General features: G+C 36.9%; 1 protein-coding gene across 2 annotated transcripts in view; it reads right to left on the minus strand.

The window, feature by feature from the left end:
• VWF (von Willebrand factor) overlaps window positions 1-21125 on the minus strand; it is a 103579-nt gene that overhangs the window by 19181 nt on the left and 63273 nt on the right. For both annotated transcript variants that reach the window (XM_015871491.2, XM_015871484.2), the window contains exons 30-38: window positions 20738-20881; window positions 16447-16590; window positions 15325-15489; window positions 12174-12217; window positions 10332-10509; window positions 5367-5587; window positions 4182-4374; window positions 3006-3347; window positions 226-431 (exon numbers count right to left, since the gene is read on the minus strand). In XM_015871491.2, the coding sequence (XP_015726977.1) occupies window positions 226-431; window positions 3006-3347; window positions 4182-4374; window positions 5367-5587; window positions 10332-10509; window positions 12174-12217; window positions 15325-15489; window positions 16447-16590; window positions 20738-20881 (1637 nt within the window). The remainder of the gene's footprint in view (window positions 1-225; window positions 432-3005; window positions 3348-4181; window positions 4375-5366; window positions 5588-10331; window positions 10510-12173; window positions 12218-15324; window positions 15490-16446; window positions 16591-20737; window positions 20882-21125) is intronic.

The raw sequence follows: 21125 nt of genomic DNA on the forward strand, positions 1-21125 counted from the left end.
ATGTGTTTCTGGAGGTGTAATGTCCCAGCTGTATGTTTTATATCCATACCAGCTAATTTCACACTAGGAAAATGCCTATGGGGCTGACAGCTGTCTGGTTATGATGAACAGAGCTAGTAAAGAAATTGTCCAAAGGGAAAAGTAGTTAGACTTAGAATACAGATTTACTTGCCTAGGTGCAAACCACAACCACTTGTGAATACAACATATTAAGTATACAGTTACCTGATGGTGCGTGCCATCTTCACTGATGCACTGTGTGCAGACTTCTTCACCAACACAGCTGTCATTGAAAACCACCTGCCCATTTGGACAGAAGCAGCCCTCTGTGGGATAATCTTTGCAGACATTGAGACTGGTATCATTCTCACAGATCTTTATGCAGTTTTCATGGCAGTGATCATATATCAAATATGTGGGACACTTCATTGCTGGGGAAGACCAGAAAGTAAATAAATAAATAAATAAATAAATAAAAATCTTAGAGATCTAAATGCAGATTTCCTACACATACTTTCTTTAGAATTTTGTTGAGATTTTGAAAGCCAATATCCTCTGCAGCCATTAACATATTTGAAAACATATCTTCAAAAATTATAAAATCTGCCTTATAAAGTGTTTAAAGTCATATGCTTAAATTAAAACCCCCAGAAAAATCATGAAGCCACTATTCTAAATCGCATGAATCAAAACAGCATGAGTTATGCCAGTAATGATACAACAGTTTGCACGAGCTGAACATCTTGCCTAATTTTGTTTCCAACACTGGATGATAAACATAAGAATTTGGAACCATCTTTACGTGCATTAGAGAAGCACTGATAACAGTTCAGGGTTAGGACATATCCAGGACAGACAACAGCACTGAATAAAGAGTTCTAGACAACTTGATCAGCAGTATTGTCCCCAAGCCAGTAAAGAAAGCTAATGAACAGAACTGTTTGGTACTACAACACTGAATCTGCTGGATACTTGCATTAGCCTAAGCGCAGGAATTTTGCATTCCTCTTGCTGAAGCCAATTCATAAAAATGTTGCTGATTCATCAAGAAGAGTTACTGCTTGCATACCTTGTCTGCTTTATTTTTTTTATAGCTTAAATTAGGGAAAAAAAATCTTATTTTCTATTTTGTTACTTTCAAAATGTTTATAATTATTTTAACTCCTCTATCAAAAAGAAAAAAACAAAACAAAACAAAAAACAAAAACAAGAAACCAAACTGAAATAAAATTAATGAACAAAGGCCTGAGCTCCCAACTCAGCCAGCATTCACCAGATACACTGTCTACACACATACACATTTTCTAGCTAAAGCAAATAAAAAAATAAATGCCTTTCAAACTAAAACTCTTCTGTTTCAAGAAACAGGTAAATTCAAATATTTCTGGTGTGTTGGAGTACATGGTTGAACATTAGGACAAGAACCATAGTCTAGCATGCACAGAGGAACCTGAAAAACCACAGCTGATGAGTTCAATCCCATTATTAAAAGTTTTGGTTGGATTCTGAAAATATAAAAAGATTGTTTGTGTAAAATAGGAGAAATTTCCTGCTTAAAACCCAATAGTACTACCTACAAAAACTATTCTGCATTAAATAAATAAATAAATAAATAAATAAATAAATAAATGAATAATTCTGCAAACGAGGCAACTGCAGTAAGAATCATAGAATCATTTGTGTTGGAAGCAACCTTTAAAGATCATCTATTCCAATGCCTCCGCAATGAGCAGGGACATCCACAGCTAGATCAAAGTCTAGTCCAGCCTGACCTTAAATACCTTCAGGGATGGGACATCCACCACCTCTCTGGGCAACCTGTTCCAGTACTTCACCATATTTACTGTAAAAATAATAATAATAATTTCTTATATCAAATATAAGTAGTGATGGATGCTGCCTGCAGTAGTCTCACTTCAGGTCCGATGAATACATATCAAAGAACATCCACAGCACCTGTTAGAGTAGCACACCATCCACATATTTATTTGTGCCAACACACAAGCTTTCTTCTTGCTTACCTATCAGTAGCCCCAGTGCAAAACTAATCAACTGCTGCACAAAATCAGGTTAATTTATTTTAAAGTTTACTGTTGATAATCAACAGTGTAGAACCTGGACAGCTCATAAGCAAAACTAGTGTCAATGCTATATAGCCTCTAACATTCTTAATGCCATGTAGCATATAGAAGGCTACCTCAGACATTACTTTGCTTCCGTTCTGGAAATCTGGCCAGGTCCTACATGACTCACAGGTGCATTTTGTATGGAAAGTTCTGCTATAGATACATAAAGTGAGGAGGAATTAAGTATTTCCCACTGACAAACTGAGAAAACTTTATTTCAGCATGCCACTCCCCCCAGCTTGGATAGTGTAGAAAGCATGCTTTGGAAAGAAAACACCACAGTTCATAGCCATTTCCCTCTTTTTTCTTTTCTTTTTTTTTTTTTTTTTAAATGCAGTAGAAGCTTCAGGCTTTGGTTGAAATATGGGGAACTTACAAAGACTACTTCTCATACAAATACATGAAAAAGAAAATTCAGAAAAGTCAATTTTTGTGCGATCAGCACCAAAAAAATGTTATAGGTCAGGAAGGAATTTCACCAGCACAAATTATTAGCCTCCCTGTCTGTCTTGCTCAGACCCTCTAATGTCTGTACCAAAGCAATTACGTCTGCAACTAAAACTGCCTGGCAGAATGAGGGCAATTCAAACATGACCCCATGACAGTTCAGTGGTTGTGAAGTCAGATACTATCACACTGGCTGCATTTTTATTTCATAGGTTATTCCTCTAGCCTTGCATAAGTGTCCTGCATTTCAATAGTCATAATGTCACTAAGAGACACTTTTTCTGTAATAAGTAACTTATTAGATGATGAGCCAGCTACCAGATCTTTAATAGCACTTATACATGAAAATCTGATCTGCCTCATATTCAAAAAGTAATATTGTGCTGAGTCAGGCAGTTTCTGTACCAGTTTTAGTATATGAAAACCCCTTACGACAGAACTCGTGTGTTCTCCAGTCTATGCAGATCCCATTTTCTCTGCAGACGTGAGCATAAGAATTTATCATCTCACAGGCTTCTTCCTCATAGCAGCTGCTCTCTTCACAGGCCTCATAGAACATGTCTGGGGGTATTATCGCGTGACATGCTGAAAACTGATCAGAGAGCAGAAGGTGGCAGTGACTGGTGGCATGCTCAGAGCACTCATCTTCTCTGCGGATTTCACAGTCCTTCCCCAGCTCTTTCACTGTCCAGTCTTGAATAAAGGCATCGCTGTTAGTAGTAACTGTGCCATCACGTAACATGAAGTCATTGGCATGGTTCTGGTCACACACTCCTAGGAGGGCAAATAAAAGTAAAAGAAACAGTTTGAATATAGTCAGCAGTAAACAAACCTAGAGAAAACAGGCTCAAGACTGACTTGTTGGGGATGTTCAGTGAACTCCAAGGGGAAAATGAATCAATATTGTTTATAGCAGCTGTCAAAGTAATAATAAAGATCCTGATTTTTGTTTCTGTATTACAGGAGGCACAGATTATGCCATAGATGTCTAAGCTGTTGTAGAAGATACCCCAGAATTAACTCTCCCAGGCAGAAATATCCCCCACAAGACCTTCACTTTCCATACAAGCACAGGATGGGACTCAAATAACTGTGTGTTCTTGCATATACTTAAGAAGCTATATTTAAAACCACATTTTAAAAAAATCTAGAACAGATAACATAAGTAAAACATGACAGTTGCCTAGTTGTAGCGGAATTCCAGGGTCACAGCCTGAGCCACTGAGTGAGCTATGAGAGCACATGAGTGCCTGAAGCCAGTCTACTTCCATGCAGTCTGAGTCTGCGCGGGTTCCCCCCCCCCTCCTCCAGCCCCTTTTCTTTCCTGCGGCATGACTAAATGAATAAGATTAGATGAGGAATGTGACCTTCCCCATTTCTTAAAGGTGTTACCAGGAGGAATGAGTTAATTCCTTTTGATATCTTTTCCTATAGTGCCTATTTCTCAAATAAAGGCTCTGTCATTGCCCTCATTTGCCCTGCACTAGTCTACAACAGTGGATTGCCTGGATGAGAGAGTTTACAAGCTCAGGACTGCAGAAATTTCAGCATTAATAATAGTTCAAATTTGAGTAGCAAGGTATTAAAGTCAACAACTTTCTAACTTACCACAAAGCCCTCGTGTTTCTGAAGAAAAGCTCTTTGGATTGAGTTTGAGAATAAATTCATTATTTCTTGGAGTAAATGTGAGATTATGGCGAAGATGGGAGAACTTGATTTCGTGCATTATTGCTCCATAGACAGTGACTTCAAACAAACTGCTAGAGTAGGGAACATGAATGCTTTCACCATCAACAGTCACCTGTTTTTAAAAAGGCAAAATGATTACATCAATATGAAAAGCAGTTAAGATCAATCCAACCTAAAAAGAGTTGAATCACATTTTCACTGAATCTGGTCATAAGAGTTAATTCTGCACTCTGAAACTTTAATCTGAATCTAAAAATGCACAGAAATACTTGTCTTACACTTTGCGTATTACTTGAACAACTTCTTCAGCATTTTTTCCAAATGGATGCATTGCTTCAGCATAACAGATACACAGACCAGTGACGTAATGCATGAAGCTAAAATACCACATTCAGACCCTGAACACTGTTGTGACTCCAGAGACAGTGAACACTATCCTGTACCATACCAGACTGATTAAAAGTGTTTTTGTCAATCCTATCTTATTACATGAGTTAGATGAGGTCACCTTTTCAGGTTAGCTGACTCCCGTATATCTGAGGAATTTAGAGACTGCAAATGGAGTACTAATACATATTCAATAATATTCGATAATATTATTACATATTATTAAATAAACATAATTTGAACACTTCTCTACCTATAAAATAAATGCAATACATAACTCTTAGCTAGACTTTCTTCTGAGACTGGGATCCACCAGCAAGGTAAGAACGGACTCCTTAACTCTTCAGGTAGCCACAGTCTTTTGTAGGTTTTAGAAAACAGAGACTGCTCTGCCACTCACTAACTGATAACACTGCATAGAGGACCTCTACCAACAAAGGAAAATCAGAGTATAGTATGTCCCAATTCCTGCCTTTCTGGCAGAAGTGTCTGGGAAACACTGATGCCCCAGTACAGTGGGGAAAACAAGAGAAGAAACATAACTGGCTTATTATGTGAATATAGAACACATTAGGAAATTTTAATGAGGCATTTGCTTAGACAACTAAGAATAGACTGCAAGGGGAGCAGAAACTGGATAAAGGAGATAAATCTGTCCTCCTAACAAAGTCTGCATGAGCAGAGAATGCACAGATGGCTTCACTGCATTTTGCTTACTGTCATATTACTGAAGAGCTGAATGGATACACCACCATGTTTCACTTCAATAGCATCCATACAGTTCATCTTTGGTATAGTTCTGCATGGCCCTTCATGGAGAAGAACTTCAACATCATGTTGTATATCCTGAAACAAGGTGTAGGAGCAATTGCTGGTGAGCTTAAAATTAAGTCCATCAAAAGTGACAATATGTCGAGAAGAACTTCCCATACAGACACCTGTAAATCAACAAATAATGTCACATAAACATGTGCTTTCTTTCAAATTAGACTGCTTCTTCACAATCATTATAAGCATGTAAATTTAATAAATCACTGTAATCATAATAGCTATTAACCAATAACAAATTACGTATGAAGTATCATCTGCACAAATTTGTACTACAAAAATATAATGAAGCTCCCTCACATTGAATGTGATCTGCTAATAAATCTAATTTGAAAAATAAAAGCAAGAAAAATGTATTTTTAGAAAGGTTGCGATCATATTTGACTAATTTGTGTCATTATTACATTGCATTTCATTCTGTATTATGTTTGAAATAAACACTTTACTGTTTCATTTTATCAAACATGTAGTAAATGAATTTAAAGGGATATATGTTTTTTCAGATGGAAAACAGGTAAAGAGAGGAAAAATAACACACATGTGATGAACTGATAGCCAGCTGATGGGTTAGTGCTTCTAGTGTTGTTTCTCCACAGACTGGAGAAAAAAGATGATGATAATACCACGAGCACCTAAACAAGTCCCAAACAAAAGGATGATTCAAACTCAGTTCTTTTGCTTAAAGAAAAAGAAAAGTCACTACTAAGTATGTAGGAAAAAACTATCACTCATCAAGTTCTTTTTTTACTACTGTCAGCTGAGAGTAATCTGTTCTGTGTTCCTTGACCTTCAAACTTTATTTCTTTTGTTGTTTAACCCCAACACGAGGCCAAGAACCACCCAGCTGCTTGCTCACTCTCCTCAGGAAGGATGGGGAGAAAGTTGGAAAGGGAAAAATGAGACAACTCATGGGTTGATATATAAAGGCAGTTTACTACATAAAGAAAAAGGCTGTACATACAAGCAAAGCACGACAAGGAATTAATTCACTACTTCCCTTCAGCATGCAAGTGTTCAGCCGCTTTCAGGGCTCATCACATGCTGTACTTTCTTTGGGAGACAGATGCTATCACTCTGAAAGTGATTCCATAGCACTTCAGCATCACCAGTAAATCCTCATTAATCACCACTCTTAACTTAATACAGATATCTTTCCCATAACCTGGGGGCTAAGTCTATAAAGTGTCCACTGAGCTCTTTAAGTCTATAATTTAGCTTCTGTCTATGCTGACAGTCACCTGGGATAGAAAAGCATGTTCTACGGCATTACAGGACATCAAAGCTAGCTAAGGTCAGGTCATTGTTGCACTTTCACTGCTTGTTGTGAGGCTCATCCTCTTTTGGTTCAAGTGGTTCCTGCTATAGGACTTCCTATAATGTGCAACTCAGATCATGACTTACAAAAATTTAACATTATATCCATCACAATGCCTACCCCCAGCTCCCAGCTCCTTTGGACAAGGCTATATATCATAATATCATAATTCTTACAATTGCCCCTGGCCTGGACATGGAATAGCAGGAAGTCTTTAACATGAATCTCCACCATGGTTTGCAGTTTAAAGACATATCCATTACCATCTCTACCTCTTGTCCTTATGGACAAGGCTGTGGGGTTTCACACTGCAATGAACTCCTCCACTTGCCCCTGCTCTATGCTGGGTTTTTCCATTGGCCACAGACCCTAAGAGGTATAACTGCTCCAGCACATCTTTATCCATAAGCCATAATTCCTCCAGAGGACTAACTACCTACAGTAATGTGGATTTAACCAACACCACAGCTGCTCTGATGCCCATCTGTTCTGGTGTGGATTGATTTATTTATTAATGAACCACAGCCTGTTCAGAATTATACCCTGCTGCAGCAAGGATTTAGCTATGGACACTTTGAGGTGTACCTGCTCTGGCATGGCTTTTTCCATTGGTTACAGTCCCTTCAGTGGTTCCTTCATATGTCCCTTCAGACACTTGCTATGTGTTGGTCTCATCTGCAACTACAAATGCTTTGACGTATTCTGGCATGGTCTTATCAATGGACATGGACACAAACACTGCAAGAAGTACCTGCTGTGACACAGACTACTCTCTGACCACAAATTCTTCAAGATGTGCTTGCTCTGGAATGAACCTATCTGCGGCCACAGATGCATTAGGGTGTATATGCTCCCATGTGGACTCATATATAGGTCAACGTCCCTCTGACTCAGATTTAGTCTGGAGTCCCAGCTTGTCCAGTACAGCAGCACAGGGACAGCAGTGATGTCCTGGCCATCTGCCAGCCCAGGCTCATGGCCATAGCTGTTATCAAAATGTTCCCAGGCACAGCAAAGCAAGATGATAAGGAGTAGAGCAAACAGCAGAAGCAAAAGCAGCCACTAACAAGCACTGGACTCTAACATACAGTAAGGCAAGCAAGCTCCATGACAAGCACAGGAGCCTAACAGTTATAGATGTTATAGATGTTCAACTGATAAATTCTAGCAACTCCACACTACAATTAGATCCGTTATAATCTTGAAACCTTCATGCCCCATGCCAGGTGCCAGAAACGATTGCTCATCATCGATAATATTATTCATCCTCAATGCAAACGCCCTCCCCCTTCCTCCTTCTTGACCTCAGCTTTTATTGCTGAGCATGACATCACATGGTATGTGACATTCTTCTGGCCAGTCAGGTTCAGCTGTTCTAGTTATGTACCTTTCCAGCTTCTTGAGCATCCTACCCACTTCCTCCTCAATGGTAGAGTAGTACAAAAAAGCTGAAAAATTCTCTACTCTGCATAAGCACTGCTCTATGACAATTAAGAACACTGGTGTTACCAGTATGTATATATATATTTGTGTGTGTTTAATGCATGTTAATTATTGTTTGTTTATGTATATATCAAGAATGACATAGTAATGAAGAGTAAGGCATGGAATGTCAGTTATATGATGTTTGTTATCGATATTCTACATCATGACATCATATAGCTCACTGGGAGCTAAAGAGTTAATCCTCCAGTTCCACAGACTGTTGACATTTCCAGGTACCCAGTTCTCAGAAAACTACATATCCCTGAAGACTTTCTCTGTTCTGTTTCCATTCTCCATTTAGAGGGAAATACAAAAATTTTTGCAAGTCCTGAGAAGTTCCCTTGTTTCTTTCTGCTCATCGGCAGTGTGTGCTCCTTATCCATCTCACTTTTAGCATTAGAGCAAGACCTTTAGTTTTTTTTTGGATTCTCTCAATTTATTTGATGTATTAGCTTCAATTCAGATTATATTGTACTGTATTGCATTATCTTGCATTCAAATATCATATGTAGTAAATTAACTTTCCCCTTCAGATAGTTGCATCTCTCCTGTGAAGACAGGCAGAGAAAGTTGGTGCTATTTAGTCTAGAGAGGAAAAGGCTCTGGGGAGACCTTATTGTGGCCTTTTGGTACCTAAATGGCTACTATAAGAAAGATGGGAAGAAATTCTTAATCAGAGAGCAATGAAGTAATGATGGGACAAGGAGTACTAGTTTTAAACTAAAAAATGATAGATTTAGATTAGACATTAGGAAGAAATTCTTCACCATAAGGGTGGCAAAGCACTGGAAGCACCTAGAGAAGCTGAGGATGCCTGATCCCTGCAAGCGTTCAAGGCAGATGGCACCCTTTGAAACCTGATCTACTAGAATGCATCCCTGCCCAAGGTAGGATGAAACTCGAAGGTCATTAAGGCCCATTCCAAACCAGATCATTATGTAACTATATGAGACTACATTATCAGCAATTTTTACACAATTAAACTGGAAGAAACAACTTCTGCTGCTTCACTGTCAAACAATTAGTTATTTGGACAGCGCCCTTTCAACTAAGTGCTACCTCACTCAATCCCAGTCAACAAAAGACACATTGCTATGCTCCTACTGACTGCCTTACCAAACTTCGCCAGTAACAACAAAGAAATTCTAACTTCCCAGTGATCTCCCTTTTATGCTCGTCTGTAAATCTTAGAAATGGTTGTGAGTTTTGGATCTATGGCTGTTGGTGTTAATGACATTGTATCAACCTAGTTCCAGTCAGATGTATCACAAGCTGTGTCATCTTCAGAAATTAAATCGTGGCCCATTAAATTAATAAAGAGATTCACAAACACTGGCTTCTGTTACACAGCAGCAATCTCAACTGAACTACAAACCTCTTCGTAACAACTGACGAATGACATGAACGCCGATTTGAATTTCAAACCTTCAGAAATGCTTTAAGAATACATGAGTTCAGTGCACAGAGTAATATTTTCATATTGGTATTAACACACTTGCAATGAAGAAGACTAGGACAGGTGCAGTCACTAAGACTGTCTTTAAAACTCTAGAAAATACATAAGACATTTTAACTAAAATATTTCAAATATTTATATTAAACAACTGTGTTGTTTCTAAATAAGACAATGAACTAGGAATTGTTCTTAAAACATCCAGTTCTGCAGAGGTTATTTTAAACTGAGATCATGCATTATAAAGAGGTGTGTATATTCTGATACATTCTGAGGGTTCTGATTTACTTTAAAAAGTAATCCTACATCTTCAGATACAAACCCAGTTTTAAGAATTATGTTGAATTTAGCACTTCTCTAAGCACCATCAAGGTCAGTGAAATTCAACAAAGTGGTGAAATTCAGGCTCTGAACTGGTTGAAAATACTACAGGAAACACCTATAAGTTCCAGTCTGATGTTTTAACAAATTTTAGCTGTAATAGTGTATATGACTGGACTGTAAAAATGCAACTTTATCCTTATTGAATTCAGCATTACCTTTCTGACAAATATTTCACGTGATGGCAAGGGGAGACATGCACGCAAAAATAGATACTCACATGGACACATCCATCGGCAGCCACAAGATTCTTCAACCTTAACAGCAGGAAGACTGCTGTGACATGTAGGTTTTGGCATCCTCTCACAGTTAATTTTGTGACTCTCCAAAACTGTGTAATCACCTGGAAAGCACGTCACAGTGTGGCACTGATCTGGTAATGTCCACTTGTCACCAGGCTAGATAAAGAGACATAAATATTTAACTACTGAAAAGAACATCACCAGGGGATTGAGGGAGGTTGAAGGGAGAAAAATGCAAAACTTGCCTTCTACCACACTCCAATCTATAACCTCCAGATAGCACATAAAATAACACCTATAGTAGCGCTACTCAAGTTAGCTTTGAATAACTAAATAATAGAATGTATTGTATTAAGGACTTTATGAGCAAGAGAAAAATAAATGCAGCACCACTACAGAAAACAGACTTTTGAAATTCTGAGCAAAAGCTAGTAGTCTAGAATAGGAGGTGTTATGCCACGACAAAATGAATTATCTGGCACTACACCTATTTTTAATTTAACCATCCTAAATCATGCATGGATAACACAGTCAATAAATAATTCCCCGTGACGCTTCTTTAAATGACAGTGCCTCTAGTTTTCATATGTTGCAAAATTATTTTAGAAACAGCTCTGAGCACTGGTGCTGAAAATTTTATGGAGATCCAGCAGTGGATGTTAGTACAGCAAGGTGATGGGTGACATGTTTTAGCAGTAGTGACAAGAAGTTGTGGGTCACCTCTGCCGGTGCAGATTTTTAAAAGCGCAACATGCTCACTGCTGGTGAGAATGCATAGCTAATGGTGGTGGCAATGTTGAGAAATAGCATTCTGTGGCTAAGAAATTGCTCTGTCATATAGTATAATCGTGCTCTTTGTATTTGTTGTAGTTTCCATGGAAATAAATAGGAGGCATTGCATTTGGAACAACCAACATATTTCCTGCTCAAAAGCATTTCCTTATTAGCTACATCCTTCCTTACAGTCATTTAAATGGGGGCGGGGGGAAAGAAAAAAGGAAAAAAAAAAAAGATACTTTTAATGTATTTAAAATTCAAAAGAAATCATGGACTAGAACTCACAACCGACACAATAAAATATGCAAGGCTGTAACAAACTCATGATTACATTTTAAAATGTTTGAAGTATCATGTAGACTTAACAACTTTGGTATCTCACCTGAGATAGAAGGATCAGAATCATTTGTAATACTTCAATAATTCCATACAGAGGATCACTTTCAAGAGACCAGACAATTTTTGCTGGAATTTCTGATAATTTTCTCAGGATTAATAGAAGATCTTATGTAAACAAATGCTAAGAACTCTGATTTTAATTTCATGACTTAAGAATGCATGAATTTTCCTCGAGAGAAAATGATCACATAATAATTATCTTCTCATGAAATTTCCATAAGAAGAAGGTACTTACACTTTCTAGAAGTCCAGATAGTAATGTTACCTTCTCCTGTGTACATACTGTTTGGCCACATGTAGCTTTCCTATAAGTTTTTACTACGTGATTGAAGTGCACATTTTTTTATTTTTTTTTCAGGGAAGGCAGACGTAATACTTTGGCTCTACACTACCTTCAGTCACATTCAACATACTCATACTGATCATATCAAGATCAGGTATTATTGGATTAACTATCCTTGATATGTATAAAAACCTCCCATCAGTTCAGAAGCCACTGTTTTCTTCCTCAAAAATCATTCTCAGAAAGAAAACCTTAATATTACCCATTGGTTCTTGTTTCAGAACACCTATTCAGGTATTCATTGTCCCACATGAACTTCATAACTTGAAAACCATATGGATGCCGCACACAGTAAACTTACTTTCTTTTTGTTTCCATCCTCATCTATACATTCTCTGACAGGGTCTGAAAGGGAAACAAACATCTTTTATACATCTTATTCCCTTATCAAAGCTTAATAAAAGTTATGCCTGTCAAAATACAGACTATTTAATTAAAAGTGTGAATTAGGCTATGTTCTGCTCACAAAGAAGCACAACTACTTGTGATGGGTTCTATGCAATACCAAGCAAAGTATTCACAGGTAGGTCAACAGTCTTATACATAAAGAATAGTATAATTCACCAGCAAGTGAAGGGGTTCTTTGGCTATGCAGCACTATTCATCAAGCAGCCACAGGTGCAAACAATTTGTCTGTGCTCACTAGGACAGCCACATCTCTTCACCATGTGCCCCATCACCAGTTCAAGCTGTGGCCTAACTGTACAACCTGTAGGAAGCGCTTCGTACTCAACTGTGAAATCCCTGTCTAAGTATCCTATCTGAAGATCACAGCATTTGTCCAAAATGTATAACAGAAAGTCAAAGAATGAGTATACTTTCCTACTACCAGCTTTACCTTACCTCTACAATGGTGCTGATCCTGAACATACACTGTGAATGACAGGTATTGAATCACTTAGGCTGTGATTTTACATTACTGCCCATACTGACATTGATTTTTGCCCAGTACTTAAAAGAAGATCATAGCTTAAGCTAAAAGGAAGGCTCCAGCCTTATTTCTTATCTGAATCAAAAGTATTTATGCTAATTAACAGGTAACAAGAATTTCCATACATACACATTTATTAAATGCAGACAGAAAAATACAGAGAGTAATCTCAAGCAAAGTGTCAGCAACTAGTATAAATTTGTGACTGGTATAAATATAGCTGTACTAAGTTTCATTTTCATTACATTCAGATAATACTGTTATGTGTAGTTTTTTCTATAACCATTGAGATGTTCATAAACTCACTTCCAAATTATAGTTTCCATGCTTATGTGCTTTCATAACACACCTGAAGTGATATGATACTTAAGTGCTGTGGGATTAGCATGCATCCAGGAAATTAAAACACTAACTAGCAAATTCCTCATGCATTACTGAATTATGCTAGCATATATAGCTAATATGTTTGTTTCCAAGTAATACATTTTGAAAGCATTTGGGAAGTCTTTTAAACCTTTTTAATAGTATTCTTTTTGGTACAGTTCCATTAAAGAAAAACAAACAAAAACAAACAAACAAAACAACAAAAAAACAGAACACTCTGTACAAGAAATTTAACTATATGAGTCTGGAAGGGACAATATTACTTTATGGATCATAAGAAAATTAAATGAGATTAAATACAGGGGAAAAAAAGAAGGAAAAAAAAGGGTGATCATTTCACACTCCGTAAAGATGGCTTTACCATCAACAGAAAGAGCCAGATTTCTCAGATGTATATTCAATTTTTTATTTTTTTTTTTTATCATACAATTTGTTTGTTGGAAAAACTGGATGTGGTTTTATAATTAAATGAAGCTTCCACATCTAGTATCAATAGATTATAGCACTGATTGCAATAAGAAAACAGCTACTGATTTCAAATTCCTGTCCTCATCATTTATCAGTGTAATCTAGGGTAAGAACATCAGATATTTTACAGTGTGAGGAGAGGAAGTGGTTCTTCAAAAGCTTATTTAAAAGAAAATAATGAAAATGACAGCTGTTTAAACCTAGAAAATAGCAGCTGTTTGATGCTCTGGAGAGGTTTTAAAATGCCAGAAGCGATCCCAGTGGAGACTAATTGAATATCTCAAAGCTGAACTGTGCATAACCTGCAACTTCCTCACGGAAGTATTTGGCTCTGTTATTTAATAGAGAAATAAGTACTACCAAAGCTGGAAAAATGACTAACACAATGAGACACTGGCTTGCAGAGGGGTTACATAGATGCTATTGTGATAGATGTAATAATAATAAAACAGAAGAAATAAATACTTATGTATACACAGACCAAGGAGGCAAAAGAAAGAAAATAATGGCAAGAGTTGAAATGAAATTTGTTAGGTGAATTTTGTTAACAGGAGAACTGCTATCTACCAATACATGAATTAACTTATAAAATATTAATATTTAAATACTTAAAATATTTTGCAACTTCTTTCCTCTCCCATACATTGCAGTAGTTGTTTGTTTGTTTGCTTGTTTGTTTTTCCGCATAAACAGTTAAGTCTTTCTTAACTGTTCCTTTTCTTACATTTTCTTAACTGTTCCTTTTCTTACACTTTGGTTAAATACTTTGTAGACTGATAGATACCAATGCTTCGATCTATGCAGAAAAAAGATGTTATTTAAAATCATTACTCAGAACTAGCTTTTAACATTTTGAATCACAGAATCAGACTTGTGGAGGCTGGAAGGGACCTCTAGAGATTATCTAATCCAACCCCCCTGCCAAACCAGGCTCCTTAGACCAAGTTGCACAGGTAGGCATCCAAGTTGATCTTGAATATCTCCAGAAAAGGAGAATCCACAACCCCCCGGGCAGCCTATTCCAGTGATCCATCACCCTTCTCATGAACAGGTTCTTACATACATTTGTGTGGAACTTTCTATGCTCCTATTTCTGACCATTTTACCTTGTCCTACTACTACACACCACTGAAAAGAGTATGGCCTTGTTCTTTTGCCTCCCACACTTTAGGTATTTATAGACATCTTTTTTTTTTTCCCAACTGGAGAGCCCAGAACTGGACACGATACTTTGAAATGTCCCCTTCATTTATTAAACCATTTCAGTTTTTCTGGTGTCTTTCTGTTAGAGACCAGCCACCATTATTAAGGAGATAATACATGATAGTTTAAGCTCCTTCAGTTTAAAAACTTGCAGAGAACTCATTAGTTGGAATAGAAGTTAGATACATAATGAAAGGCTTCAGGTTCAGTTTTCCACTTCAGTGATGGTGGTGACCTAAGGTTACCATTTTTTAAGACTGTCATTGAAACATTATCAAAGGAGATCTAGTCTGAGTTCCCAGCTCAGGAAAAACCATTGGATTCTTTCTTGCCTGAACTGAAGTGAAAGTTACAGTAAGCAAAATAGGGAAAAACTTTTCAGTACACTGTAGCTCTTTTTCTTCCTTATTGAGTTTCAATTTTTGTTTTTGCTCAAATTATGACGCCACAATTATACTGCACTTACCCATGCAAACTTTATTGATAAATTCACTATTCAATGTGACCATAGTGGATAAGTCTTCAAAATTCTGGAGCTTCATGATTCTATTAACAGCCGATGGCCCAGTAAGAGTCCTGAGCTGTTGTTCATCAAATCCATTCCCAACTCCAATAGGAAACAGGGACACCTCTAGGATAAGATAATAAAAGATTTTCAGAGGACAATGCAGATTTCTCTCTCTCTCTCTCTCTCTTCTCTCTCTCTCTTTTTTTTTTTTTTTTTTTCTAAAAAACTTACTAGGAACATTTTCTTTCAACAGTTACTTTTCCACATATTACTTGTATCACTCCCTCCACACTTAGCATTTAGCAATTTAAGGCAGAAATTGCTACGTTCTAATTAGTGTTAGCTAAAATGAATTCTATTCATCGCAAACATAATAATATTATGTAAGGTCAACAGAATGCAGATACAGATTTACTGGCAACATTCTCACTTTTTTCAGATAAGAAAACAACATATTGAAATTTTTCATTCTGTAGTTAGATTGCAATTGGATTATTTCCAATTTATTTAATTAAAATTTAACAATTGTTATTTAGGCCATGCTTTATTAAGAACTCCCAGAGTAATCAACAAACGAAGTCACTGTTCCTCAGTTGAATACCTGAAGAAACTGAGGTATAGAAGCTACAGACCAAAAACTTGAAAAAACAGTGATACTAAAACCAAATTCCCATACAAGTCAGTACAGAATCTAACCAAACCCTCCATCTATCTATGAATCTTTCAAGATTCACTGTATTGCAGCCATGTTGAATTTATAGTATTAAATCACCTTTCAGTTGTGCTTGTCTTTCATACGAATATGGAAAATGGAATGCCATTAAACTGAGAAGCCCACATAAGCTGTACAGTTTATAAGCTGTAAGTTTATAAACTGTACTGCAGATTAGTTTTGATCTTACCAGTAATTCAAAGGAATCCTCATCCTGAAGGTTTTCTCAGGTCTGTTTCTTACCAGAACCTTAGATACAGTAAGATTGTATCAGTAAATTTACTGGTGCCTGAATTTTTCAACCTTTGTTCTAGCAAATTACCTAAAAAAACTCTGTTTAAAAATAATGTCAGTGAAATGAGATTTACTGTTCATTCTTGCAGTGAGTGCAGCAGTCTCCACGTTGTCTTCTGATTTCCCTGACATGATAATTATTACCACCTTTGATGCGCCAGTTCTCCCTCCATAGGATTCTGACAATGCGTTCTGAACTACGAAGTCAATGGCTTTGCCTAAGAATAAAAGATAAATGAAGGAGATGATTGAAGGGGCCTGTAGTGATAGGACAAGAGGTTTTAAAATAAAGAGGGTAGATTGAAGAATTTCTTTACTCATAGGGTGTTGAGGCACTGAAACAGATTGCTCAGAGAAGCTGTTGATGTCCCACCCCTGAACATATTTAAGACCAGTTTGGATGATGTCCTGGGCATCCTAGTCTGATAGGAGTTGTTCTTGCCAACAACAAGGCAGTTGGAACTAGATGATCTTGAAGGTGCCCTCCCCAGCCATTATGAGTTTTCACAGAATCATAGAAAGGGCTATAAAACTAAATCTTATGTTTTATTAGTAGGTTATACACTACTGTAATATTACAGGATTTCTTTTCAAAAGATATTTAGTACCTTCTTTATTTTCTTCCTTGCTACCACATGAGAAAGCTACTAAGTCACTACCAGCATTACTAATACATCCCAAAACAAAATGTTCTTCCTTCTCTCCACAGTCTCTTACTGAAAAAAAAAATCTGAAGAAATCTTACTGCCTTCCCAAAGCCTCAAGGATAAAGTCATGATTCTTGTTTTAGTAATTACCTTTTCCTGAAGAGTTATCATTCTGTTACACAAAATGAAAGAAGATGACTAATATTGAGAACGTATTTGTTTCCCAATTGCAGAATAATAGTAACATCTAGTGACTGTATTATCTGCTCTCACTGAACACTACAATTTCATACAACATTTCTGGTACGCTGAAGTTGCTCAGCTCCCAGAGAATTCAACCTCAGAAAAAAACACAGACCAGCTAAAAGGGGTACCTCCTGTTCTTTAATTTAACATCTGTGAATACTCAGAGAAAATTTTGTTCAAAATCTTAAAAGCTCCTTTGGATTTGGAAATTATCAGGTCAGGAAGCAGAAAGGATAGTATGTGACTGATGTGATGTTCAAGGCAAACACTGAATGGTGAAAAATAAGTGCCTGAGATACTAATTTCTCTGAGTAATCATCTTCAAAGAACTACCAAGCAGTAATCTGCTTGAATAAGGAATTCACCAACAAACTTTGAATAATAAAAACATTTGCAAATCACATCATAGACAGTTCACCAGCAATTCACCAGAATAACTATGCATACCCAAACATTTTGCAATTTACCTTGTTAGCCACCCCTCTTAACTGAAAGAAGCAAAAATACTTTTACCAAGCTACTGTAAGGACAACCTCTATGTGAAGTAGTGAAGTAGTGAAGTAGTAAAGTAGTGAAGGGTGAAGTACAGAAAAAGAAAACAAAAGCCTCTGATGAACACACTGAGATCTCATTAAGAATTGCAACCACTGCCACTGAACCAGACTATCATGTTAGTTTCACAAAAACAAAGCCATGTATCCCACTATTTTTATGCTTTTTTTGCATGTTTTAATTAAAAAAGTAAAAGAAAAAATAACAACTTAAAAATAGAATATTTGTTACTCTATATGCATTAACTCTATTATGTATTTAATGAGGGTTTCTCCAAAAGTAATGCCTACTATTTTATGTTCATTCACAACATTAGAGGCAGATGGTTGTTTGTGGTATTGCAGTAGAGATGGAACCTTCTCAATCAGGATTCTGTTACATTTTGTTACTGTGTGAGAAATGGCACCAGAGGGGCAGTCTAACAAATCTGATATGGAAATAAGTATGAAGCAAAGGTGTAGAACTGAATTCTTCCATTTGCAAATGGCACCCACTGACATTTACTGACACTTACTGAATGTTTGTTGAGACCATACAGCATATGTGAGAATACTGAAGTGGTGGGTGGAGCATCTCAGCAGCGATAGCAGCGACAGTCACCTCCACTAGTACAGATTTCTACAAGTGCAGCATGCAGGCTTTTGTTCATCACTGGCAAAAATGAATAGCTAATGGCTGTGTCTGTTCAAAAATGGGGTTTGTAGCTGAGAATTTGCTCAATCAGTGAGTTTTATTGTGCTCTTTGCATATGCTGTAGTTTTCATGGAAATAAATAGGAGGAATTACTTTCAAAGCAACCTATGTATATGCAGCCCAAGTCAATGTTTCTTCACTCAGTGCAGCCCAAACAAGCCAAAACATTTGACACACTTGACTTAAGGGAAGGTAGAGTTAGTAATGTGACTCAAACCTATAGCTGACTGAAACAGCTTTGACTGAAACAGGATTATTTTGGTCAGCAAAGATTGCATAAGAATTATAGGATCATGCTTCTGCAACAGGGAAGACAGCACAGATGAGAAGAAACAAAGTTGGTTAAATGAGAATATTTTTTTATAGGTGTATGGGAAACTTTTGATCACGGCCTGAACATCTGATTGACCTCCTGAAGCAAGCAATGAGTTAGCCATAGAAACACAGGTGAAGGCAATTCAGCTGTGCTACCAGAAGGGGGTGGAGCCTGGCTGCACCCCTCCTAGATCCCATTTAAGGACTGAATGCCGCAAAGGAAGGACTTCTTTCTGGAGGTTGCTCCTTCTGTGGAGTTTTATGCAAACCTTCAACACTGGTGAGCATTTCTATTTATTATTTATTATCTTTCCATTACAATAATCTTTCTTAACCATACATCTGTTTAGTCTCTGTTTACTCACTGATTGTACAAGAGGTGAATCAGATCAAGTTCTTTATAAGCTAAAAAATAACTGCATAGGGCAGTACAGAATTCAAGTAGGGCTTTCTAAACTTTTTCAACAGCCTCTGTGTTTCCAGAGGCTTAATCACAGACAGAGTGAAATCAATGATCATGAATTTCCCAAGGACATAGTTTCTTCTACTCAGCCAGCCATGTTTACATATATTGCAAACTGCAGGATAGGATCACAGTGTCTTCTTTTTATTACTTCGCTGGGAGAAATTATTTATACTCTGTTCCACTTTGGATCTCTATGTTATATTCCTAATCATGGTCTCCGAGTATTTTCCAGTGACATAAATAAATCACTAACAAATATGTCATGTGGCTGCCTCTCCCTTTTCATTTCCCAAAGATTGTTTTCTATTATTCTGCAGCATTGTTTACTATACACATTACCATATAAGATTTCATGAAACTTATCTATTCATATATAATGGTTTATCCTAAAATGAGCCTATAAACATCTCATCAGCCATCTGGTGTTTTTATTTCTCCAGGCTGAGAAAGCAATCATGGCTAACCCTTCTGCGAACTATGGAAGTCAGGTTTTGTTTTGCTTTTTTTTCTCACTTTTCTGTACCAATAACTTTTAACAGCCCAGTTGTAGGTTAAAGATCCTAAAAATCTGTATATACCTCAGACCTTATAGGACCCTGATGGTAAGCTGCTGCCAGAGAAAATGTAGCTCTAGTCCAAAAGAAAAAAATTCTCAGGGTATCTGGTGAAAGATCACTGTAGGAGAATAATTGTTTGCTGAACCCTACAATCAATACATGTGTGTACTGAATTTCCACAGATTTAGTGGGAAATCTGTGTTATGTTTTAGCACATAAAAATTTGAACCAGACATGTGTTTCAGGATGCAGATACCCAGCAAATACATTGTTTCACAAGTAATTTTTGGTAGATAATCCCTGCTTCCTGTCACCATTCCCAGCTTTGTGTCAACCTGAGTCCTTGTGGGACTAGCATGGCAATTTGACAAGGGAACAAAACTATGCAACAACACGGTAGTTATGTTCTAAGCTGTTTCAAAACATGACTCATTACACCACCCAGCAAAGAGCAGCAAACAGCTGGAGAGGGCAGCTATCAAATCCAGCATTAGCAGCTATGCTGCTAAATACCTCAGTAATTGATTCTGAAAGGTTTATGACCTAGTCTTTACTTTCTGATCAAGTTTTGCTTGTTTGAAAATAAATAAATGTAAATCCTTGGAATTACTTCAAAGTTAAAAAGTAACTGCTGCTCTTCTTTCCAAAATACATTCAGATATAACTGAATTCAAGTCATTTAAAGTTACATTTTACTGAAGAAAATTGAAACTTTACCAATAAATATACATACAGTAGTGATAATAATTGAATTAGAAACATGAGCATTCTAATGGAAAACACTAACAAAAATTGGTGATCAGGATCAGACTATATTCACAAGACTTGTTTCTTTTTTTTTTTTTTTCTCCCTTCTTGCTTAAACATTAACATCCACATAATCACTCACCCAGTCTGGTAGGACCTTGTTCCCTCTGTTGAATTGAGTGCACCATCTCAACAAGTTTTTCAGTTTCCTGAGGCTTGTTCAATGAAATTTCTAGATTATTTTCCCTGGCATACTGGAGAACAGACACATGAACTGATGTATTGCCTGAAGTGAAAGGCAGAAAACAAACATTTTAAGTAATGCATATGAAGGTCTTACAATAAAAATCTAAAGGATGCATTTTGCTTCTGTTTTGCATTAAGCACAACTAGACAAGGATTTTACATCAGTGTGTGAAAACTGCACATTCGATCAGGGTAGGTCAGAACTAGAAATACAAATTCCAAAGACAAAGACCAAAACCTTGTGGTCAGGCCAAATCTGAAGCTCTCTGAATTATCCTTTCTTC

This window comes from Coturnix japonica, chromosome 1, assembly GCF_001577835.2.
Source record: "Coturnix japonica isolate 7356 chromosome 1, Coturnix japonica 2.1, whole genome shotgun sequence".
NCBI classification, from domain to species: Eukaryota; Metazoa; Chordata; class Aves; order Galliformes; family Phasianidae; genus Coturnix; species Coturnix japonica.